The sequence below is a fragment of the Myripristis murdjan genome, chromosome 14 (genome assembly GCF_902150065.1).
Source record: "Myripristis murdjan chromosome 14, fMyrMur1.1, whole genome shotgun sequence".
Lineage (NCBI taxonomy): Eukaryota > Metazoa > Chordata > Actinopteri > Holocentriformes > Holocentridae > Myripristis > Myripristis murdjan.
In genome coordinates this window covers 5808985-5835647 of record NC_043993.1, presented here as the reverse complement: position 1 = coordinate 5835647, position 26663 = coordinate 5808985, and the positions used below count along the sequence as shown (strand labels likewise).

Here is a 26663-nt window from a genome sequence, read left to right as displayed (position 1 = left end):
CATACTTTGTAAGGGCAGCTGCAGTAGGCCTACATACTAAAAGTAACAAGTAGAAGTATGCGATTTGGAACACAGGGTTAGAGCACAACAATTTGAGTGCAGTGTACAATAGGCTAATAGTAGTGACAGCTGTGGAACAGTTTTGTATACATGGAGCTGATACAGCGAACAATAATGATTTAAAAAAAAATAGCATATTGTTGCTTAAGTTATACTTTCTTTTTATATAATACATAAATTAATTCATTCAAAATATGACACAACAACATACACATTCATGCGTGAAATGTCACATTACATGTTTTAAAAAAAAAAAAAAAAAAAAAAAAAAAAAAATGCATTGCACACAACAGTGGCAAATTGAAAAAAGGCTTATAAACACCCACACTTGTCAAGAGCACGTTGGGAACAAAGCTGGTCAAATAACCATAAAAAAAAAAAAAAAACACACAACATTGAACTCAATAAAAATTTCTCTACATATAATGAATCTCATGCATTTCAGAAAATATTCAATAGAAAGGAGCTCTACTGAGAAAGTGGGTGGCCCTGAGAAGGACCTTTGTGTTTGTAGAAAGCTGAGCTGCTCACTTAGAGCTGGTGTACTTGGTGACGGCCTTGGTGCCCTCGGACACAGCGTGCTTGGCCAGCTCCCCGGGCAGCAGCAGGCGGACGGCGGTCTGGATCTCCCTGGACGTGATGGTGGAGCGCTTGTTGTAGTGAGCCAAGCGGGACGCCTCGCCGGCGATACGCTCAAAAATGTCGTTGACGAAAGAGTTCATGATGCCCATGGCCTTGGAAGAGATGCCGGTGTCGGGGTGGACCTGCTTCAGCACCTTGTACACGTAAATGGCGTAACTCTCCTTCCTGGTCTTTCTGCGCTTCTTGCCGCCCTTGCCGGCGGTCTTGCTCACGGCTTTCTTCGAGCCCTTCTTGGGCGCTGACTTAGCTGGCTCAGGCATCTTCCAGCTTCACTGCGTCTAAACACACACCACTCTGTCCCGCCACTGGTATTATATAGGCCAAGCTGACGTAATCTGCAGTGCGCAGCTCCCTCTGTATGATTGGTTTAGCTGGGCTCCAGCTGGCTGGTTAGTGTGCACTGGGTGACCCATGGTCCAACTCTCCCCTCCCCCACCAGAGCTGACAGACAACCATTGTTCTCCTTACCAACAACTATTCGGTCCTCAGAAATAAAATGAGAGCATTTTAAAAATAAATTAATTGAAATCTGTTGCACCATCTTAAAATATCAGATTGAATTATTCATATTGTCAGTATTTCAGTACTCTGCACTCCACATTATTGCTTTACTCAGTGCTGTTTAATGGCTCAGACTTTAGTCTTTTGTAGAAGTAGCAGCCTACCATGCCTGGTCTGTTCATTTGATTGCTGTATTACATACACATAAACCTGCTATGAAATCTCAATTTAGTGTTAGACTGAAGTACATTTTGTCGCATTTAGAATACAGCTTCATTCATGTATTCAGTGTTGGGCTTCGTTAGATGCATCATTTATTTGTTCGAAACACTGCTTACTGATACATTACAACTTAACTTCTTGATTATTACCTCAGATATATAATTAGCTTTGGTGAAAGTAATTAGCTCTTCAGTAAACTGTGGATAGCTCTTGGAAGAGCCTTTGTGTTGTTGAGCCGTCCAGTTTATCCTCCAAAGCTGTACAGGGTGTGGCCCTGCCTCTTGAGAGTGTACACCACAGCCATGGCGGGGACGGTCTTCCTCGTGGTGTGCTTGGTGTTGATGAGAAAGTGAAGAGAGAGAGAGAGAGAGAGAGAGAGAGAGAGAGAGAGAGAGAGAGCTGCACTGGGCTGCTCAAAACTCTGCAGCCTCCCTTTTTTTTTTTTTTTTTTTTTTTTTTTAAATGAACTTTATTTTTAGCAAATTAAGAGAAGCTACCAGTGGTAGCATTTCTGTTTTCATGTGAGATCAAAAGTGAAAAGATAAATACTATGCAAATGTGTCATTTGAAAATGTAAAGAATAGAAAAATGTATTATACTAATAATAATTATACTAATAATTATTGCATTTTTTATTTAAAAAATTACTGTTGGAATTATATATACAGCTACAGATATATACAATAAGTGAGAAAATAACTACCATGAAGAAAACATAGAAAAATTTAGTTTTGCAATTAGACTTGCACCTTTTATAAAATGAATGGATTTAAAGATATTTGTTCTATATATATGTACAGTTAGAACATCTATGTATGTAGATGAGCACAGGAATAGACAGGCGACTGACGGTCTTTATGGTGTTTGTATTCCAACTGGATTCTGTTATCACTCTATTTAGAGTTTCTTAGATAGTAACAGACACACACACACACACAGATGCAAATGTGCCATTTGAATATTAAAAAAATATATATAACAATACATTAAATTAAAAATAACGCATTTTTGAAGGGGTGTTTTTAGAATAGTGTCTGCATAACTTAAATTTTGGTTCTGCTAGTGTTTCGTGGTAAAGCAAATTAAAGAAGTTTACAATAACTTGAATCATTTTGACTAAGTTGTTCCTGTAAACCTGAAATCCTCATTTCCACACCTAGCTACATACATCAAGGGCTTCTTCTTATCATTTAGATTTCATGATGCCCAGCTTTTCCACCTTTGTTCCCTCAAACCTGAACCTCAGAATGGTTCAGCTGTTTCCATGACACCTGTGACCTCTGAATATGTGAAAGCTATGGATTTGTGTGCTTTTTCATTAGATGTAATGTCACACTCCAAAAAGTAACATGAGTAGGAACTAATGTCACACCAAGCTCATAATTAACTACATGGGTTGCAGCTGATGTCACTAAAGTATTTTCGCTGTCATTTTCACCTATGAAACAATTACAAAAAAAAAAAAAAAAAGGTCTTGATTAATGAAAAATAAGATTTGCACAACAAATTTGCACAACCCTGTAGCTGCACTAAATCCCAGCAGGTGGCATCCAAGACACAGCTATGTTGTTGCAATTCATACAGAGCTAAAAGTATTATTATTAAGTATCATTATTATTATTATTATTATTATTATTATTATTATTATTGTTGTTGTTGTTGTTGTTGTTGTTGTTGTTATAATAATAATAATAATAATAATAATAATAATAATAATAATTATTATTATTAAATAAATAAATTATGAAGAAGAAGAATTATCATTATTTATTTTGTATTTATTTGTTTTTTAACAGTTGTCTTAATTCAACACCATGCAAATATATATCTATCTATCTATCTATCTATCTATCTATCTATCTATCTATCTATCTATATATATATATATATATATATATATATATATATAGATAGATAGATAGATAGATAGATATGTGTGTGTGTGTGTGTGTGTGTGTGTGTGTGTGTGTATTATTATTATTATTATTATTATTTTAAAATGATCCCTTAATTAACCTTTCCATGCCTGTCCATGCTGTTGTACTTACAACCTTACAACAGGGATCTGTATTGTTGCATTCCATGATGTCTAATGGAGGGACTAAGACCAAACTTTTTGTTGTTGTATTTGTTGTTGCTGCTTTTTTGTTTAATTTAAGTTACACTTAAAAAAAAAGAAAAAAAAAGAATGATATTTGAATAATTGTCAAACTGGCAATAAAAAGGCAGCAGGAGAGTGAAGGAAATGGTGGGGGTTACACACACTCAGTGTGGTCCAAGAGCTGTTGCCCATAGAACCCTGATAACCTCAAGGAATGTGTTTTTCTGTGTATCATATTTTTATGTGATCATTCAACATCACCAAAAGACATGAAGTATGACATGAAGACAAGAAATATGAAGACTTGTCTTTTCCTCTCCATCATTCCCATCACTGTCAGCCCACAAATTATAAATTACCACTATATTTCAATCTGCTTTAGTACTATTTCTTTGACATTTATCAGATGGTACTAGGAGGCAGGAGCAGTAAACCCCTCTCCAGATTATCTGCAGCAGAGTTTGGATTCAGCTGGATTCAGAGTCAAGAGCGTGAACCATTACATCATGGGACCACACACACACACACACACACACACACACGTTAGTTTTTTGTTCAAGTTCAAGAGTTTATTGTGATGTGCACAGTAGAACAGTAGTTATACTACACAAGGAAATTCTTACTCTGTTCGTTCTCCCTGAAGACTTGCATCAAACATAAGATCTACTAGAAATAGATAAAAACAAGAAAAAAAAAATAAAAACAACAGCAATAACAATAATAGTAATAATAATTGTTCACATTATAGATACATATGTGTTATTCACATTGCGTGGAGGATGTACAGTGCAATATTGGAGTTAGCAGCATTTCTCTAGTGCAGGAGTCTTAAGGTGCATGTGTGCATGAATAGCAGTACTTAAAGTGACAGTAACACAGGTGATGATTGGGGGGGAGTAGGGGGGATCAGTGTGTGATGGATTTACTGAGAAGCCTGATGGCCTGTGGGAAGAAGCTGTTTGCCAGCCTCGTGTTCCTAGACTTCAGACTCCTGTACCGTCTGCCTGATGGTAGGAGTGTGAAGAGTGTGTGTTGTGGATGTGTACTGTCCCTGATGAGGTTGTGTGTCCTTCGTAGAACTCTGGTTTGGTAAATGTCTTGCAGTGAGGGGAAGGCTGCCCCAGAGATGTACTGTGAAGTCTTGATTACACGCTGGAGAGCCTTTCTATCTTGTGCTGTGCAGTTACCATACCAGACTGTGATGGAAGTGGTGAGGACACTCTCAATCGTACACCTGTAGAAGTTGCTGAGAATTTTGGCTGACATACCAAATTTCCTCAGTCTTCTCAGAAAATACAGTCTCTGTTGGGACTTCTTGATGATCTGTCATGTGTTGTGAGACCAGGTGAGATCCTCGCTGATGTAAGTGCCTAGGAATTTGAAGGTTTTCACCCTCTCCACCGCAGTCTCATCTATGTATAGTGGTTTGTTCAGCTCCCTTGTCCTCTTTGTGTCAATAACCATCTCTTTGGTCTTGTCTGCATTGAGGTGAAGATTATTGTTACGACACCAGGCCACCAGATCTGCCACCTCTCTTCTGTATGCTGTCTCGACCCCACCAGTGATCAGACCAATGACTGTCGTGTCATCAGCGAATTTAATGATGCTGGTGAGGCCACACCGTCATACGTGAAGAGTGTGTAGAGCAGGGGTCTCAGCACACAGCCCTGTGGTGTCCCCGTGCATACAGTTCTTATGCTGGATGTGCAGTTGTAGACTCTGACTGACTGGGGTCTGCCTGTTAGAAAATTTAACACCCAGTTACAGAGGGAGGGTATCAGTCCAAGTGTGAGGAGCTTATCTGTGAGTTTGTGGGGAATAACTGTGTTAAAAGCTGAGCTGTAGTCGATGAATAGCATTCTAACATATGTGTCCTTGCCCTCTAAGTGCATAAGGGCTGTGTGGATGGCATTGTTGACTGCGTCATCAGTGGGCCGGTTCTGACGATATGCAAACTGTAGGGGGTCCATGGTGACTGGGATGTTCTTTTTGATGTGGGTCATGACTATCCTTTCAAAGCACTTCATTGTGATTGGAGTGAGTGCTATGGGGCGATAGTCATTTAAGCAGGTCACATTGCTCCTCTTGGGTATGGGCACTATGGTGGTGGACTTTTTTTCGATTGCTTGAACTCATTTTGCAAATGCTTTGCTCACTGTGCCAAAACTCTAAACACAATGCAAATAAGACACAACACCTGGAAATAAACCATTCACATTCATGGCAAACTGAAACACTGTCATCAAAACTTCACAATCCTTTGTCAAAATGTAACTCTGATGACAAAAGGATACACATTTCCATCATATGAACACACTTTCACATCAGCAGCAACACAATAACATGCTTAACACAAAACACTGCATTTTTTACTGCTTTTCATTTACAGTTTTTTTTTTTAAATTGCTAAAACGCAAAACCCAATTCTCTAAACCAAATGACCATGTGGGGACTTAACTTCTATAAAAACAACCGGAAATTCGTTTTCTTCGTTCAAAACTTTACTGAACAAACTTGCGGCATTACAGAATAATATATGCACGGCATTGCCTTATTGAAAACATCTTCACCATTTTTTCTCTCTCAAGCCAGAGCAACACTACTTTGTGACCTTTTTGTCAGTGAGCACGTTTACATGCACACCTTATTCCTGTATTAACCGGAATATTCGCAATATTCCAGTTGCCGCGGCGCAGTTACCTTAGCCGGAATATTGAGCCGAAGCGGAATATGGATGCATGTAAACGTACTCAATGCGTAGAAAGCTACTGCCACCTTGTGGTCTATATCAGTCAATGTTTACAGTAATTTAACTTAAACAAACTGAATAAAACAAATGACTCCTTGTAAATAGCTTACCTTTTTAACCACATGAATTACTCAATAACTACTGCACTAATGAACTATTAAATGAAACACTGTATCAATAAAATAAAGATACAACAGACCAGTTCTCTAAACACATTTTATAAAACTAGCCTCCATTTGCCGAAATCATAAACACATTTCACATGAAGACAATCCTCTTTTTCTCATAAATCTAAACACATTTTGTCTTGCTAAAACACAAGTTGCAAAAAACTCTGCTCACATTCTCAAATTAAAGCTCATGTGATGCAAAATGCTTGCCACAGTCAGCAAAATTTGAACACAATGAACACCCCTGGCTTCATTCATTAAACATAACGACTCAAAATTGAAGACAGTTGTTGCAAATGATGTGACCACACCTATAAAAGCCAGTTCCTAAACACTAGGATTATGGGTAATGTAGTGCTTCTCCGTGATATGACATCGCAAATAAAACGTGTTTTCTTAAAATAAAGTTGATATTATACGGGAGTTGTGGACTCGGTAGAAGCACATGTCATCGTTACACATCCTCATAGCTCGTGGCAAGTCTGCCTTGGATGATTACAACGTTATGGCTAATAATCAGATCTTTTTTTCCCGGAATATCGATTACATTTGCACTTCCGGGATCTGTGAAGCACCACCCATAGCGTGACGTCTTTGAAGCCGAGAATCCGTGTCCACCAGGACAGGTATCCTAACTGATTTTCAGTGGGCACTGTTTGCCTGGTGACCACAAGTAATTATAACAGGTTATGTCCGAGGAGCACGCAATGCGTTATTAAGAGGTCGTGCTCATTCCACAGCAACCCATTTCACCCCACGCCTCCCTCCCCAGATTTCCACGGTGACAGTGAGGAAGGGACTTCCGAGCGGAAGCTCCATCAGCGACAGTGGTAGCAGCGTCCATAGCAACAGCCATAGCAACGATAGAAACCTGAAAGAATCCTCATAATAACTAACAAAGTAAACATCATATACATTAACTGAACGAAGTTTATGAAAATAAAATACTAATTTCCCGCTAGAAATGTTATCAAAACGCATTTGAATGCATAAGCTATCTTAAAATATTGCATTTTCCACTGAGAATAAAAGGAATGTCCGCCATTTATTTTGCTTTCACAGAAAGACCAGACTGCAGCGCATAGGTCACGTGATCGCAACTTTCTGGCTCCCGATTACATGGGTTTATATAAGAATTATAGAGCAATAGGAAGTTGTACGAACATTGAATGAGAACAGAGAACCCAGAGTTCGCAGTGGTTTGTCCCTTACAGGACACCGTAGTTTGCGTTTTGTTGTAGTTTGTCCCTTACAGGACACCGTAATTGAAGTTTTCTTTTCCGTGCGGGCGCTATATTGTTTTATGTTTATTTCACTGCTTTGAAAGGGCCAGCAAGACATGTGGAGCTGTCAGAGTTTTGTGCAAATAAAAACCACGGGTCCCAGCCACAAATCGAACTTCTCCTGTGTGTGCGCCGTGCTTCTCCTCCCCGCACGACACCCCCCACATCACATTAACACAACGCAGAGTCCCAGGGTGTTTAGGGGGGCGCCCGCGGAAGCGACACGGCCGACATTTGTCGCTAGAAAAGTTATCAAAACAAAGCTAAAGCCACAAGCTTTCTTAAAATAATAGCAAAAGCAGGTTTTAAGAGCAACTCGGTCCGTGACCGACATCAACTTCCTTCCGGTTCGTTGTTAATAGCGTCCTTAGCTACCACCGTAGCAACAACAAAAATGTATTTTTACTACAATTTCGTAGGGAGATCTGAAAGAATGTACGTCGAAACGACAAAACTACGGATCGTATACACAAACCGAATGAATACTATGAAAATAAAGTGTACATTTGTCGCTAGAAATGTTATCAAAACAAAGCTAAAGCCACAAGCTATCTTAAAATATAGCAATTTCCACCAAAAGTAGAAGGGATGTCCGCCATGTTTTTTGTTCACGCCGGGGAGAAACTGGGCAGTCACGTGACCGAAACCTAAAGTATGCCCGCAGAAAAGACTTGGCAGATAAGACGTACCCATGTCACAATTTCAGAGCCGTTTTAGTGGAATGACTACGTTTTGCCTTGTGGACCAACGTAGCTATTACACAATTTGGAGTGAGACTGGGTTTCACACAGTTCACAGTACAGTGGGTGCACATACTGTGTTGCTCAGTGGCCTACAGTACTACTGTACAATACTGTGCTAGTGTATTGACTGTTGTTCTGAACACCTGAAAACACTTTCACATTTTCACAGAGGATATTCCGGTTGGACTCGATGGCTGCACAAATACCTTTTTTGGAAAAATATTATTTATATGGACAAAAACTTGTTTGCATAAAAAAGCCACCGGCTGCCATCATCAGGGCTAATGCCGACCGGTGCCGTGCTCACCCGGTCAGGTCTGCCGGATCTGACAGGTGAGCGGTGCGCAACTACTGCCATATAAGTCAATATCAATATAGGGTACCATTTGGTGTCCCGGGCAGAAATCACTCACTTTTCATGAAAAATTTGCAAAATAACAAAACTCTGAGGGTTTATTATAAATGGCCAAACATTTAAACACACATTGGTACAGAGATACATCTTTAAAAGGGTGTTTTTCATATTTAAAAAAAATTTTCTATGATTAGATGCATGTGATTTTGCCATGTCCCAAACTCCTCTCTACTAACTTCACTGAGTGTAATAAGTAGATAAATGATATACAATGTACAAACCTTTTACATGCTCTTGTAGCTCTCATCAAGTACTTGAATAAAATGAGTCAATTGGATCATTTATGGTCTAATGTCATAATAATAATAAACGTTTTGCATGTGTCCCTGGATTTGCTGTCCACCTCGTCATAAGGTGGTTACTGCCACTATAAGAAACCCCCTGCTGTAATCAGTGACATCACTACCACTGCTTTGTCTTTTACAAATGGAGTGAAGAATAGCTCCTGCAGAGAGAGTACATATCAACATTTATATTTTGACATTTTCAGCATTTTATGATTGAACTTGAACGTGTTCAATCTTAATGTGTCCACCCTGTCATTGCAAAATATGAATCTATATAAATGCTTTTCAGAAATTCAAAATATGTTTGTTAAAGTATACACTGTCACCTTCCTAACTGATACATGTTGCTAGCTAATGGCCCAACATGTGCTCATTAAATGCAAACTTCAGCCAGAAACGTCCTCCCTGTCATTGTCCACCCCGTCATCAAGTCTAGTTTTATAACAGTTTTATAAGTTTTTCAGTGTTTCAGAATTCAAGTGGAGGACAAAACATATGCAGAGAAAGAAACCATTTGAAAGGATACCTATGTTTATACCTTTTGTGGTAGGCCTACATTTAGGGACCAACATGTTTTTGTTTTGTTTATATCAATCTTGTTTTTTCATCTAGTTGAAGGTTTTATTTATTTATTTTTGCTGTTGTTGAGTGTCATTTCCAGATGTAGCCTACCTGTGCACAATTCATAATACAGTAGGTGAAAAAAGTCATGTTTTGACAAAAAACATTTGTTGACAAAACCATAACATTGTTTCCTTTAAATATATATGAGGCACTTCACTATTGTCCACCCTGTCATGCCAAGGTCCACCCCGTCATGTCATTGTCCACCCCGTCATGTTCATGTTTTATGTGAATAAATAATTATTTTCACAAGTTATCAAAACCTTTTGTGTGATTTTGCTCTGAAGAGATTAGGGCCAAACAGTATTATTTCAAAGTTTGACCAGATACCTTTATTTATAGAGTTTATTCAGAAAAGAAAGTACACCTTTCACAGATTTTACATATACAAACATATTTTTCCATAATTTCTGTATTTTTGAGAGATGTTTTCCAGAAACTAAAATATATTCCTGAACGAGGGACCAAATACCTTTCTGAAAATGTACATTTTGTAATCAATATATGATTAGAACATATTTACTCTATTTAGAAATTGTCCCATGACAGGGTGGACACATTTTGCAGTTTGCTTGTACTTTCTATGCTTGCAGTCAATTTATAAAAGGTGCAGGAGCTTGACCAACATGCATTTCTAACAGCTTAAGGTCTACTTTATACAATGGATATGGAGTTCAGTGGAAAATCTCATCTTTTTTTGTGTGACATTGGGAAGTCTCAATGGCACTCTATACTGATATTGACTCATATATACCTTTCATTATAAATCAACTTTTGTTCATACGCGGCTGCAGCAGCACAACGGACAATGACACAGACAACATGGTTGATTATTGACGGCGCAATGTCACCATTCGCCGGTAATTGCGGCATCAGGCGAGCCTACCTACTGGTTTACATAATTATGCAAGTAGGCTACAATACATGAGTATTTGGTTAGACCCCCAATATTAGACAAGGGCGTTTTTTCAGGGCATTTTCAATGGAAAAAAATATTGTCCTATATTCAGATGAATACGGTAATAGAAAACTGCTTTGCAGCGCTGATGTTTTTTTTTTTTTTTTTTTTTTTTTTTTGGCGCTCGTGTCGCCCCCATGCCTAAAACTGCTACTGGTGATGCCGCACAATGATTGTGGTGTGTGTGTGTGTGTGTGTGTGTGGTATAGTTCCATAAATAATAATAATAAAAAAAAAAAAAAAAAAAAAAAAAAAAAAAACATCACACCCTGAACATTGTGTTTTTAATAAGTATTGTTCTGTGTAATGGATCCTCTGTAGTGTTTGCATTGAGTTGTGATACAGTACAGTAGTGTACATACTGTATTTTCTGTAGATTTACATACTGTTCATATGAAACACACAAATCTGTGAATGCCCAATACTCTACAGTGATATATTTTGAGAACAGATACTGTAAGGTTTCTAAAAATGTGCTTTGGCAGTTGTGAAAAAACGTAAAAAGAACATTCTCACACACTGAACATTGTGTTTTCAGTTGTTTTGATGTAGTGTGTAATGATGCGTATAGTGTTTAAATTTTTGCAGGCTTTGAGCAGCTGTTTTGGTGTGAAAGTTTGAGTTTTGAAAAGAGAAGGTGTGGTTTTGTGTATGTAGCTTTAGAAAAGTGTGTTGTGTTTAGAGTTTTGGGAAAATGGAGGAAGGTTTTGTGAAATGTGTTTTAGCAATTTAAAAAAACTGTAAATGGCGACAATGCCAAAGTGAGGCTGGATTCACGGCTGTCTTTTGTTTTGGAGAGCGAAACATGGACCCGCTCAGTAGCGGCTTTGAAAGTCACCAAAAAGAAGCCGCAACAGTTCCAAACGTATACAGTGTACATGTACACAGTTCACAGTACAGTGGGTGCACATATTGTGTTGCTCAGTGGCCTACAGTACTACTGTACAATACTGTGCTAGTGTATTGACTGTTGTTCTGAACACCTGAAAACACTTTCACATTTTCACAGAGGATATTCCGGTTGGACTCGATGGCTGCACAAACACCTTTTTTGGAAAAATACTATTTATATGGACAAAATCTTGTTTGCATAAAAAAGCCACTGGTCGCCATCAGGCGAGCTGGCCGCGGCACCGGTTGGAATCAGTTGAGCCGGCCGGCATCAGGCGGGCCGGGCGCGGCAATGGTCGGGCGCGGCACCGGTCGGCATCAGGCGGGCCGGGTGCGGCACCGGTCGGCATCAGGCGGGACGGGCACGGCACCGGCCTAATGCCGACCGGTGCCACGCTCACCCGGTCAGGTCTGCCGGATCTGATGGGTGAGCGGCGCACACCTACTGCCATATATGCCTTTCATTATAAATCAACTTTTGTTCATACGTGGCTGCAGCAGCACAATGGACAATGACAGAGACAACATGGTTGATTAGTGACTGCGCAATGTCGCCATTCGCCGGTAGTCGCGGCATCAGGCGAGCCTACCTACTGGTTTACATAATTATGCAAGTAGGCTACAATACATGTGTATTTGCTTAGACCCCCAATGTTAGACAAGGGCGTTTTTTCAGGGCATTTTCAATGGAAAAAATATCGTCCTATATTCAGATGAATACGGTAATAGCAAACTGCTTTGCAGCGCTGATGATGCCGCACAATGATTGTGGTGTGTGTGTGTGGTATAGTTCCATAAATAATAATAATTTAACTATAACTATATATGGAACTATACCACACACACACCACAATCATTGTGCGGCATCACATCGTCGAGCTGGGTCAGGCCACTGGACCTCATCTGCATCGCAGGCAATATTGTCCCTTGCCAGGCAACATGGGAAGAACGCCCTGGCATGGCGAATCCAGCCTTGGAAGGCCTCCACAGGCACGTCGTCACAGGTCAGGTCCATAGCCCTGAGAAGGTTCTCTCTTATGTAAGGTTGGTGGTCATACACATTCCACCTCCATGTGGCATTCTTTCAACTCTAGAGAAACAAACATGCATTACAGTACTGACTTGTATGTACTCTGCTGTAAAAAAAAAAAAAAAAAAAAAAACATGCATTCAATAGAAGCATCAATGGACATGTTTTGCAATATAGCAAGGATACTGAGATGAAACCAATTGTACTCCACTATACTGTAAAAATCTCCTGTAGTGACCAACACAGCAATACAATACAGTACAGTACAGCACCTGTTGTGTTTTCTGAATGCCTGGATAATGGTGGCCAGTTTGGATGGACTACAATTTACAAACTACGGAATACAATTTTTAGGCCCTTTTTTGTAGGTGCATCCTGACTGATTGGTGAATGGTGATTCATGGAAAGGGCAGTGATGCAGGTGCACAGGTGATTTCACAGTGATGCAGGTGCAAAAGAGTGTGAAAAATGTGTGAATCCAATGAAAAGGTATGAACACAATTGCAAAAGAAAACTTCTGCTGTGGTTTGGAGGTGAAGATGATGACAAAGTGGATCCCAGTGCCATTATACTGGAAAAAGTGATTGAAAAAAACTGTACTGTACTGTAAGGTACAGTATACTCTATACTCTATTTTTATTTTTTGGTTATTTTGGAAACAGTTGTTACTGTGAAAAAGGTGCTTGATTTCTATTTTGAGCTTTGCGGAATTCTTTTTGAAGAACTAAATGAAAAGCAGTTAAAAAATGCAGTATTTTGTGTTACAGTTTTTCTCAATTGCTAAAACACTAAACCCCAGGCCCGGACTGTACATCGGGAGAACCGGGAGATTTCCCGAAGCGCCGGCCTGTCACTGGCCTGGTGGCCTGCCCGTGTTTTTTTTTTTTTAAGTCAGAGAGAGAGGCCAGGCCAATCAGAGGCCACCAACCTGTGAAGAGATCAAGACGTGATTGGATTGTTTTGATTAACACCCGCCCCAACACTCCCAGTCCGTTGTAAACAGGCAGCATGTTGAGGAGGGGGTGTCGTGACTCGCGTGTGTGTCTGAATGTGGAGGAGAGGAGAGGAGAGGAGAGGAGAGGAGAGGAGAGGAGAGGAGGCGGAAGCAGTGGCGGTTCTGCCTATGTTGCCATCCAAGGCGAAATTACTGGCTTGTATGGCAAGCCGTTTGAGCATATATTCAGATATCCCACTAGTTAACTTTTTTTGCACTCACTAGTGACACTAGTGAGTGCTACTAGTGACACTAGTGAGGCCAAAAATATTTACTAGTGTCACTAGTGAATGCCAAAAATGCTCACTAGTGTCACTAGTGATGCCTAAAATATTTACTAGTGTCACTAGTGAATGCCTGGTGGCAAAGGTCAAACACAAGTAAAGCACTGGTGTCACTGGTTGAACACAACAACTCAAAACTGATCACACTTGTGGCTAATGATGTGGGGGAACATATATAAGCCAGTTCAGAGAGCACTGCTTTGTGAGGCCCTACAATGGATAGAAATCTGAGAGGACGAGTTCGTGTGAGAGGTGGTCGAGATGGTTGAGGAGGTCGACCCAGTACAGAGAAATGATGCTGTGGCTGAGTAATGCACTTCTCATTTGTATATTTTTGTACTTTATTTTTACGTAGGCTTACTGTATACAAGTGCTAAATGCACAAGATTTCTGTTTTTTGTACTTTTTTTACTATGTACAAGTGCTAAATGCACAGGTTTTTTGTTTTGCAACATGCATTTAGCCTACAGTGAACAATAAACATTTATTTCTACAGCTTCATGTCCTGAGCATTGTGTTTTCTATTTTTCTATGTAGTGTTTAGTGACTGCTCAGTAGTGTTTTTAATTTTGATTGACTTGGGGCACAATTTGACAACATAGTTCAGTTTTGAGCACAGATTGGACTGTTTTGAGGTGAAAGTTTGGTTTTGCAAGAGGAGTCTGGGGTTTTGTGAATGTAGCTTGAAAATTGGGTTTTGTGTTCACAGGTTAGAGAAAAGGAGAGCAACTTTCGAGAAATGTGTCTTAGCAATCGAGAAAAACTGTAAGTATGCTATTGTGTTGCTGCTGATGTGAAAGTGTGTTCATATGATGGAAATGTTTATCCTTTTGTCATCAGAGTTACATTTTGACAAAGGATTTTTAAGTTTTGATGACTGAGTTTCAGTTTGCCATAAATGTGAATGGTTTATTTCCAGGTGTTGTGTCTTATTTGCGTTGTGTTTAGAGTTTTGGCACAGTGAGCAAAGCATTTGCAAAATGAGTTCAAGCAATCAAAAAAAACTGTAAGTGAGTTTCACTTTTGCTCCCTGTGCTCACAATTATGCAACACAAGTGCATAACAGTGAGAAAATGTGTATAAACTTGTCAAAGAAGTGCAAAATGTGTTTTAGTGGCTGAGAATATGTCTGCAAGTTGTGTCTAACTCTGCGAAAAGTGCTTAAGGTTCAAGACAAGAGTCTAGAGCAGTGGTCCCCAACCCAGTCCTCAAGATTCCCTTTGTTTTTTGTTTTTTTTTTGTTTGTTTTTTTGTTTGTTTTTTGTTTGTTTCAGCTCTACTCTTGTACACATGACCCAATTAAGGCTTATGCACCTTCATGCACACCCTGTTCAGGTAGATCTGTTTCAACCAATCAGCATCAAGCCCTTAAATCGATCAGCTGGGAAATAGTAGAGCTGAATCAAAAACCTGCAGGACAGGGGGATCTTAAGGACTGGGTTGGGGAACACTGCTCAAGAGGCTATATTATCAAATCAAATCAAGTGTATTTATAGAGCACAAAAAAAAAAAAAAAAAAAAAAAAAAAAAAAAAAAAAAACAGACAAAAAAGTTTAATAGCAGCATAAATTATCAAGTATTTGAGACAACATGACAGCATAAAGTCATGTGCATATGAGTATTAGGCTACTTTTGCTTTGATTTAGCTCAACTTGCACATGAGGATGAAGCCAGGCGTCATCATCCTGTTGTGTTTGTGGAGATTGTTCTTGGAGACTGGCACTAACTTGTGTTGGAGGAGCTCAGTTTCAGAGTTGGTGGGCGGCTCTCAAAATACTCTTTGTGCTGAGCTGTTCACTTCTTCTCCTTTTGGGTGGCCAAACAAACTTCTCTTGAAGTGCAGGTTCCACCGAGATTTGAACTCGGATCACTGGATTCCAGACAATTGGACTTGAGTCATAGTGACTCGACTCAAGTCAACTCGAGTCACAAATTTGACGACTTGCGACTTGACTCGGACTTGAGGGTAAAAAGACTTGACTTGACTCTGACTTGCAGACAATGACTCCTGACTCGACTCGACTTGAGACAGGCTGGCTCGGACAACTTGTAGCATAAGTTTGTCTTTTTTTTCCAAGTGAATATCATATTAGTATAGAGCAGTGCAGGTTCAGACCATTGACTGATTGATTGGAGACAGCCTACTCCCTTTAGTTTTTTCCGCATGTAGCAGAGAGGCACTGCATGCATGAACGCACAGCGCACGCACTCTGATGATCAGTGGGGGAGCCAGAGACACAGCCGCGCTGCTGTTATTTGGAATCATGGAAACTGCAGGCAGTTCTTTAGTTTCTAAAGTAATCCAGTTTGCTTATAAAAACTTCCAATCTGATGGAAAACGGAAACGCAGAAACGCTCAGTGTGCATGTGTGTGCGTGTGCATGTGTGTGGGGATTCTTTATGGATGCGTAGCACAAGCTGTGTCACTCACCACTGTCGCGATCGCTGATGTAGCCACTGTGACTGTATAAATTATATCCACCATGGTAACAGCAAGCCCTCATCTTCCATCACTTTCAAACATCGCAACTTTTCATAAGACATAATCAGGCGTCAGCAAGGTTAAAAAAATTAAGTCGTTTCACCTGCACCTGCACCACCAGGAAAAAACATTACAACACCTGCACCGGCACCGTACGAGTCCAAAAGGCAAAGAAAATTTCCAGCTAAAGCAGCGCACTGACATAGATTGTCTATTCAAAGAAGAGGTATCACTTTGGATAGTTTTTTTTTTTTTTTCTTATCTATGTTATCACATGCATACTACGGCTCATTCATTGGTAGTTGAATTGTTAGGTCTGTTTGATAGGTAGTTTACATTTTTAAAAGAAATAATAATTTAACATATTGTTAAATTATTTGACTCACGCTTACTGGTAAACATCTACTCCTGCAAGATAATTTATTATGTTCTACAACTTATAAACATACTCTAACACTACATACTGAGTGTTTGAGCATCATATCTCCTCTGGGCTACAAAAGGTGGTCCTAGCCATTTTTACCAGTCTTACAGCCATTTTAATTATCAATACCTATATTAATTTGTTGTCAAATGACACAATATAATACAAGTACTAATGTGTTGCATAACTAGACAGGCATGTAATTCAGTAACAGCTCAAAATGCTTTTTAATAAAACTAACCAAATCAATAAGATCTAATCTAAATCTAAATGATCTAAATGATCAGACCTGTAATGTTGTAATGGACAAATGAAATCAAATAACCTGTGACTCGACTTGACCTGACAGCCTGTGGCTGACTCGACTTGACATAACTTATGACTTGACTTGACTTGACAAACTTGTTACTCGACTTGACATAACCTTGTGACTCGACTCGACTTGACTCGACATAACCTTGTGACTCGACTCGACTTGCTTGCCCACAACAGGAATGACTTGAGACTCGCTTGGGACTCAGATCGGGGTGACTCGTGCAATTGTCTGCTGGATTCAAAGTCCAGAGTGCTAACCATTACACCATGGAACCACAACACAAACATCCAGCCAACATACTCAATTGCTCATCTAGCCTCTCTCTCTCTCTCTCTCTCACTCTCTCTCTCTCTCTCCCATTTCAGTATTGGTACAATTTAACACAGCTAATCAATATCTAGTTAATTAATATAAGCCAGTTAATGATGATCATGCAGTGTGTGTGGCAGGCAGAGACATGTTTAGCTGTTAGAGGAGCTGAGGAGAACTAACAGCCTGTCTCGGTTTGGGGAAAGTTTGGCCTTTCACTGCTTATTTCTTTGAAATGCAGCTCTCTAAGTGAGGAGAACTTCTCACATTGGAAGAGAAAGTGCATCTCTGTTTGCTCTTCCCCCGATGAACAGTGAGCAAAGAGCTGCTGTGCCCTCCTGTCTCTGTGGCCAGTTTGTGCTTGCTGATCCTGGATTTGCTCAGGATCACTCTCTGTTCCCTGTCTTCGACAGAGTGCACATATTCACTCTATTCACAATTTAGTCAACTTGGGCTTTTTTGTTTCATTTGTCCAGTGTTTTAAATACAGCTCTTTTTATTGGGTCATAATTTGTTTAATTCTGTTTTTTTTTTTTTTTTTTTTTTTTTTGATCAGTGACAATGGGAATCTGTGTGCTTAGCTTCAGTATGGAGGGCCTTTACTGGCTGTTGATCCCTTGAGTCCAATTCTAATCCACTGAGTGGACCCCAGATTTCACTTCCATGTAGATCTATTGGTAAAAATAAACAGTAAAAAAAAAAATTGTCCAGATACTGATCAAAATATTAATGTTCAATAATTTGTTATTGCCAAATTGAAATTTCCTGATGCAGACATAGTTAGACCAAGGTAAGCACAGGACCTTGTGAGTTTAATTGTAGTGTTATTTTTAGTAAACTGGCACCTGTTGTCAAGACATCTTGTATTTTTATTGTTTGTTTGTTTTGGTTTTTTATTGTTTGTTTGTTTGTTTTCTTTTGTTTTCTTTTTTTGAAAGATCCTGATCTGGATTTTCTTTAAATTAAGCTCTAATGCCCTGTTATGGCAGAATTGTTTCAGTATGTTCAGGTTCTGTTGCAGACCATCAAAATACAACTATTTGAATAATGATAAGAGTAAAGAAAGAATAACAACTGTTATGTTATGTTAAAATGCCACGACAAATGTTGTAATACTGTTGATACAGAGATAGGACAGTGAGTCTGCAGGCTAAACAATGTGATCCACCATGATTAGATCAAAGTCGCTTCAACAAAATTCTCTTTAGTTCTTAGATTTTTAATTTTTGGTGGATTTTTTTTTTTTTTTTTTTTTTTTTTGTGATTTGGAAATTTTGTGGTAATTAATTTCATTTTATATTGACAGTGTTGGAGGACAATTTTATGGCGTTTTTCCTTTGTAATATAATTTAAACCAAGTGCAGAGATGACCCAGGCTTCCTCAGTTCAGGGTCCCCACAACCTGTCAGATGCTTTTTCTTTTGTCTGATTGAAAAAATTGAACAAAATTCATTCCAGTTCTTTATGTTGCTGATTTTGGAAAGGATTTTTTGTGATATAGTATTTTATGTAAAATAAATAAATAAAACATTATTTATTTATTTATAGGTGCGTATATAATTTTATGGCATTTTTCCTCTATAAGTTTAACATTATCTCAAACAAAACCTTTGTGACTTTTGCAGGGACTGCTGTTGTGATAAATTGTTAGTGTGCATCAAGATAGCAATTTGATAATCAACCTCTTCTATCACACATGTCAGCACCAGTAATTGCTTTGTAGATGTGGTCTGAGGTAAAGTGGACGGTATTTGTTGAGGTATAAACCACCAAGGAAGTTCCCATGGGTGAATAGATATCCAAGTATAAAATATTACCTGTGCAATATCAACCACTCAGATAATAAAACAGGCGGGTCTGCTATCTGAGTCCCACAGTATTGAAGCCACTAAATCACATTGAAGTAATAAAACAGTACGTTACCTAGATTTTCGAAAAGTCCCATGACAGGCTGCTTTCCAGCTCATTGAGCAGAGGCACATACAATTTATGTATCAAGAGTCATGGGTTCCATTCTGTCTTGCGGCCTTTGCTACATGTAATCTCTCATTTCATGTGTTATTATGCAGTTGGACAAAGATAAAATAGCATTTAAAATGTAAAGTTACAAACCGCCACAAACAAGACGTTCTTACTTTGAGTGAAACGCTGAGCAGGGAACAATGGTAACGAAAGTTAAGATAAGGAATCAAATACAGCATACATGGAAGAATCTGTTTATTTATTATGATCATGCCTAGTCGACATGTTCTCAGGGTCAGAGGATGATCAGGAAGTGTCAGATATAAATTATGTATAAAAGAGAAAGACAGGTATCTGTTACCTGTCAGCAGTAAAGTTCAGATACTTGAGTTTGGGCTGGATTATTAAAAACCACAATTTTCTTTTCAAAGGTACAGTAAATTTGAAACTTGTTGACTATAACAACTTGTTGAATCAATTACTGATAGTATTTTACCTCAGATTTCACAATAACACAAACTATGGACCAGTGGTTCTCAACCTCTTTTGGGCTAGCGCCCCCCTATGAGCTGTCCGGGTCCCTTACTCTTACTCTTCTCTTCCCTGAACATGAATGTTAGTCTTTTATATATCATTAAAAAGCATTTCACTCAATGCCAAATAACAGAAATTAAGTTTGTGAGTGTTATGCAACGGCTAGAAATTTGGCATTCAAAATTCATTTAGGTCTCTTATTGATCACAAACAGCAACCAATCGGGGTGCCAATTTAAAAAGAAAAAAAAATATATCCATCTTATTTTTTTCCAATGGAAAATGGGAACAGCTGAGGAAAAAATCTGAAGCTAGACTGTGGAAGAAAAAAGAAAGAAAGATGTATCGACTATATTGCAGGGCTATAACTTTTGTAAATAAGCTAAATTGTTTTTAAAGCTGGTGTGCATTTTATTTTTTGCACACTGTTTTGACAGTGGTAGTCCTGTCTATGCTTGTTTCCCAGAGCTTGATGACAAATTTCTGCTTCCTGCATACATCAAACTCAGTTGAAAGCGAGTGATGTGATTGGTTTGTTTCCCATGAGGAACACGACATGCGGCAATCATTTTAGAAAAGAAAAGAAAAAAAAAACAGCTGACTTTAAAGCTGTGCTTAAAAGTAATGAGTAATGACAACCTTCATAGAAATGTAGTGGAGTCAAAAGTCACAAGTTTCCAAAAAAAAAAAAAAAAAAAAAAAAAAAAAGAAAAGAAAAGAAAAGAAAAGAAAAGTTTGTGTGCAGTCATAAAAATATTGTTACCATCAAGTTAAACAGTTAGGGAAAAGGCTGAAAGGTAACTGCAAGGGCTAACTTGCTGTGTATTTGGATGTCCTACCAACGTCAGGTGAACAGGTAAATGAATTATTCCTTTCATAACATGCGTCTTCTGTTTGTCTCACAGTAACTCTCATAGAGTTATTTCAAACATCTTTGCCTTCAAAATGCCTTTCATGAAATTAACAACAATAAAAGATTAAACAGATAATTTCTTGCAAACAATGAAGCTTGAATGTTCAGTCATGAAGGTTGAAGAGAGTCAAACTCCACACAGGCTGAGGTCACCTGAGCTGTGATATGTGGCCAGATAAATGAGACGAGTGTTTCTAACTAGTCTAAGAATGAAGTAACATAGCGGCGCCAGTCCTCCTCTGTTTTCTGGGTCAGTGAGTTTGATGTTGCATAACACTCTGAGTCTGCAGACACTCAGGGAGCATAAAATCAAACAAAGCATTTCAGTAAAGCTGTGGTCTCCATTTACCAGCCATATGGCACCAAAACCCTGCGTGACTGTCTTTTCTCAAGCATGATGCTGCAGATACTCGCCCAAAGTATTGGGAAGGATAGTTTGACAGGTAATCAGTTACGGATCACCAGTAGCGTTTTTTCTTTTGATTTGATAGGTGGACAAGAAGCGCCACAAATTTAAACAAGAGATCCAATCAGAAACAACACTCAAAATTTGAGTGTATCCTTCCAGATGAATGGAGCCTGTCTAGACACAGAGATGCTACTGCCCTTGTTGTTTTTCCATTCAAATTTATCCCAATGGTTTTGCTGACCTGTGTTGTCTGGAAATCTGCCAAAACAAGATGTTCCTACATGGAGAAACGATGCAAAGCAATACCATTAAATAATTTAATTTAACTACATGTAACTGGTTGCATTTTTGCATGTACTATAAAACACTTTATTTTATTTAAAATATCACACACTTCCAACACACACTTCTAGTGCCTCAGAGGTGATGATGGAGAGGGATTATTTTTGTATGAGTCTATACATTGTTTTGTAGGAAAACCCTACTCACTCTGCTTTTAAGTGCCTCATAAACCTGCAGGATACTGACAGAAGATAAAGCTAAGCTGTGGCAGAAACTTTAATAATGCTGTCTTGCTACCTACAATGACAGCCACGATGATGATGATGATGATGATGATGATGATGATGATAATAATAATAATAATAATAATAATAATAATAATAATAATAATAATAATAATCATAGTAATCATAGTAATCATAATAATCATAACAACAATAATAATAATAATAATAATAACAACAATGTCAACAACAACAACAACAACAAAAATAATAATAATAATAATAATAATAATAACTTCTCTTTCAAGATACATATGCAAAACACTTTACAAAGGAGAAAAAAAAGCAAAAAAAAAAAAAAAAGGAGGAAATATAGCCAACAAACAAGCCAACAAAGACCATTAGAAGTTAAAAGCATCAACAGCTTCATTAAAATAACTTTTAGGGTATGTTTACGGATGTGGACATATCCTGCCAGTACCAACAGCAGTAACTGTACCAACAGCATCTGATTTGTGTTATTCCATTTTTTGCATTTATAGCACCCCCTAGTGGTCTAGTTCAATGAAACCTTCAGAGTATGTTTTAGGTATTTGTGTGGACATGCTCTGCAAGTCTTGTGATAATTGGGCCGACGTTTGTTGACTTTTGTCCATTCATGTGTTGAGCCATGGCCCTTTTGAAGTTAATTGGTCAATATCTTGAAAACGAAATAAGATATCAACAAGTCTTATACAACTTTTGGTCCAATGATGATCCACAGTGAATTTCAAAGGAATGAGACCTATGACATAGGAGGAGATGTCAAAAATGTGTTTTTCAAAAAATTTTAAATGGCAGAAAATACAATATGACAGACGTTATGACAAATTTGGAGTGATTCATTTCTGTACCAAATTTAGTGTAAATCAGACTTATGACATATGAGTTATGAATTTTTCAATTTCAAAATTTGGACTTTTAATTATAGCACCCCATCAGCCCTACCGGCTTGAGCCCCTGAAAAAAAGACTGAATCAAGAGGAAATACTAAATATCAGTTTAGAATGAACATCTATGAATCATGGCACCATTTGCCTGCAAGTTTGCTTTCTGTCTTACTTAAGTCAGTGTTTAATTTGAAATTAAGATTTCAAAGTGATAGTTATGGGGTCTGATAACATTAATTAGCATGCTGTGATTTGAAAACTGTGATGAGCAAAATTTCACTCACAAGCCAGTTGAGACAGACAGTGGCAGGGTGTGAGCCTCATCGTGAAGGGTAATTCGGGGCAACAGTGTCGGGTCAGGGGCATCGACGCCAGCAACACCAGAATGAACCTCCGCAGGCTGCTGTTGGCAACGACCTTCTGTGATGCCTAATGTTTCAGGGGCCAGCGACCTACTCTTAAAGCAGGAAAACATGTCTCCTAACTGCAGACGCACCTCCCTCTGCCAGAAGGCATAAACTAACGGGTTTATCAGTGAATTGGAAAGCCCCAGGAGCCACAGCTGATTCTCCAGCACCTTGGTCAGCATGCAGTGTTCACACAGAATCTGCACCATGCACACCACAAAGAAGGGGCACCAGAGGACCAAGAAGCAGCCCACCAGCACTGCCACAGTCCTAAGGGCTTTGACATGGGCCCAGTATCGGCTGCTCTGTTGCTGCTGCTGGTGATCATGATGATGATGATGATGATGATGATGTTGATGATGATGGTGGCGATGCGTCCTGGAGCCTGCTTGTCTAACTTGGCAGATCTGCTTCTGGTGGCTGCAGGCGATCTTCAGGATGTCCAGGTAGATGTAAACGAACACGGAGAGCACAGGGAAGAAACACACACAGAATAAGACGATGATGCCCTCCTGGTGATTGACGGAGAAGAAGGCACAGAAGCCACTGTAGCTGTCCGTCTGGAGCTGGCGCACCATGACTGAGGAGCGGAGGACACAGGTTATTAACCTTTACACCAGAATATCAAGAAAACTAAAATCTGTCATCCATATCCATTGTTCTTCCATGAATATAAAATAGGTGAACCGCAGTTGCCTCATGTCCTCTTATGCCAGTATGAAACCACTGGCTGCAGTTTAGCTTTTACTGGAAATCACCCAGCAGCTAATGTCCTATCTGTGCATTACCACTTAACTGAAAGTGGCCATCACACTGTAGCATGGTCATCTGTTTGCTACCAGTGCTTTAAAGTCATAGTTCAGATTCTTACCAGCATTTGCTGCTCCATTGCATGTAAAACATCCACCAAGTTTGGTCGATTAAGTTCTTCCCTGTTGTAAGAATGAGAGCTTCACTGGGAGTGTTATGCTCCAAAGTAAATGAAGTAGATACAGACTGGAAAAAAACATCATTTTGCCTGCTGAAAAAATGTCTTCAAGGATGCACAAAAGCCCGCACTTGTAGTAGTTCTACTCTCAACACTGTTTTAAGCTCTATGTTCTCCAAAATGTGAAATGTGAATAGTGGCCTGAAAGTGAAACCATAATAAATGTGTTTTTGCGAGCAATTTTGTAGCTTTGTGTTGCCACTCAAAATATTTTTTTTTGTGTTGCCACTCAAAATATTTTTTTTTTTCTGGTCTCATTCATTTTGGAGAAATACAATCAAGTGCACTCGGTGAGTGGTGTTAGAAAGATGAAAAATAGAAAGAGCAAAGGTTTCGCGGAGAAGGCAAGAATTAAAAAGAGGAAAGTTCTGGAAACAGACCCAGCCAAATGTGCTAAAATTGGCAACTTTTTCACTAAAACGAGCTCGCGGTTTGAAACGACAAATGAGGACGATGAAACGGGTAAGGCAAGATGTTGAACTTTGCCTGCAAACCACCGTTCGAGTTAACTAATTATCAAGCCAATGAATTGTGTGGCCTTGTGGCATATAACATGACGTTATATAATTTAAATAATAGGCTAGTATGATGCGACGCTGCATAACTGGGAAACTTTGTCTTGTAGCCCCTCAGAGTCAGAAGCAAGATCCAGCACCAGGCATGAGCCCACAAGTCCAGAGTGGGCAGGCAGGATTGCTCATTGAGTGAATATTATTAGAATTAATATAATGAAGAGTATGGTGTAGACCTGCTCTATATGACAAGTGTCCTGAGATGCTAGATGATTCAGCACTACATTAATGAAACTGACCTGAATTGATCAGAAGGCTTTGTAAAAAGGGGAGATTTGTGCTTTCTATGAGCAAACGATACTAGTGACCCGTTATATTTTTTGATAATAATAATAATAAAATTATCAAAATAATAATATTTTAATAATAATAGGTCGCGTTAAGCGGGCCGGTCTGAGGCATGAAACTCCAGGGTTGAAAATGAGTCCCACTCTGGCCCTGAATCAATACAATCTTGGTGAAGCTCTCATTTTTGCGACAGGGGAGGAGTTAATGGACCAGACTTGGTGGATGTATTACACTCACATGGAGCAGCAAAAACCAACATAAAGGTAAGAATCCAAACTATCATTTTTAGTACAGGGGTGGCAATAGAGTAATAAATAAAAATGACTCGCATCAAAACAACATTTTTATGAACCAGTGACAACACAGGTTTTTCAATGCATTTTAAAGTGTTACAGAAAATTCCCTCTACTCTTAAATCAGTGGTTTGCAACCCTCTTGGACTGAGCAACTTATCCAAGCCATCCTCTGTCCAGAGCATGCTGTTATAGGATAAATGCATTTATTTTGTTGTTGTTGTTGCACAGAGCATATACAATGATATTTTCAAGCAGTTTCAGGAGATCAGGCTGCTTCTACCCCTGCTTTACAGGTAGCTGCCTGTTTATATGAGACATCATGGTTAGGTGAACCTCAGCAGGTCCTATCCTCAGCATCATATATTTTTTCTTCTTAATGCAGCTGCTGTAACTTTTGATTTGGATTTTCTTGGGTAATTATCCCTGCAGCTCTGCTCATCACTCAAAAATGTCAGACAACAGTCTTGGTGTATATTTTAGATCTTTTAGGTCCAGAACGGCCCAGCCATGACTAAGCATACCTATTCTTGCTCTTCCAACAGTGCAGTATAGTCTTATAGACCAGAAATATACATTTGGAAGAAAAATATATATAATTTATGATCCTACCTGGCAGGAATCCCATAATGAGGGACGAGATCCACAGAGCCACCAGCGACCCAGCCACGGCCCCCTTCCCAGACAGCTGGGAGTAGCGCAGGGGCATCTTGATGGCAACATAGCGATCAAGCGAGATAAGGAACATGGACATGATGGATGCTGTGCATGGCGATGTGACAAAGGCCATGCGCATTAGACACCTGGTCTTGCCCTCAACAGAAAGTGGGGTGGCAGCGCTGGGATGCTCATTGACAATGTGGCCACTGCTATCAGTGTTGTTGCTGCTGCTCTTGAAGTCTTCGCTGGCGAGGCCGGTGATGGCGAGGCCCACTAGGGTGTCGGCCAGCGCCAAGTTGAGGACAAAGCACCAGCTTTGGCTGCCCTTCCTGCGGAGCAGCTTGAGTAGGGCAGCTGCCACCAGCAGGTTTGTGGAAATGATGAGGCAGGATGCAATGCTGAGGATCACACCCATCACCCGGGGCTTCAGGATGCCTTTGGTCGCTGGTTCAATGGAATCCATGCTGGCAGGAGTCACGGCAACAGAGAATTCACCGTTCACATGTCCAGTCAAATACGACTTGTTAATAACAAAAAATAAAACTTTAATTTCACAAAAGCTTTTGTGTATCAAAGCAGTTTGTGGTCTTGTGTCCCATTGGGGCAAGTCGATCATGCTGGGACCAGAAACAGTGTTATATCCATGACAGCAGGAAAGGTGACACTCACAGTTTGAGGATAATCACATTTAGCAAAAACAAAGGTTGCAGCTTTGCAA

General features: G+C 39.3%; 2 protein-coding genes across 2 annotated transcripts; both read right to left on the bottom strand.

Moving 5' to 3' along the window:
• Positions 1–527: 527 nt before the first annotated feature.
• Positions 528–976, bottom strand: LOC115371429 (histone H2B 1/2-like). Its single transcript, XM_030068815.1, has one exon. It carries the CDS (start codon positions 960–962, stop codon positions 588–590), a length of 375 nt encoding a protein of 124 aa, XP_029924675.1. The 5' UTR covers positions 963–976; the 3' UTR covers positions 528–587.
• A 22041-nt stretch (positions 977–23017) lies between these two features.
• On the bottom strand, positions 23018–26459 carry gpr119 (G protein-coupled receptor 119). Its single transcript, XM_030069359.1, has 2 exons — positions 25898–26459; positions 23018–23724 (listed from the first exon to the last, which is right to left on the bottom strand). Exons 1-2 carry the CDS (start codon positions 26406–26408, stop codon positions 23018–23020), a joined length of 1218 nt encoding a protein of 405 aa, XP_029925219.1. The 5' UTR covers positions 26409–26459.
• Between the last annotated feature and the right edge of the window lie 204 nt (positions 26460–26663).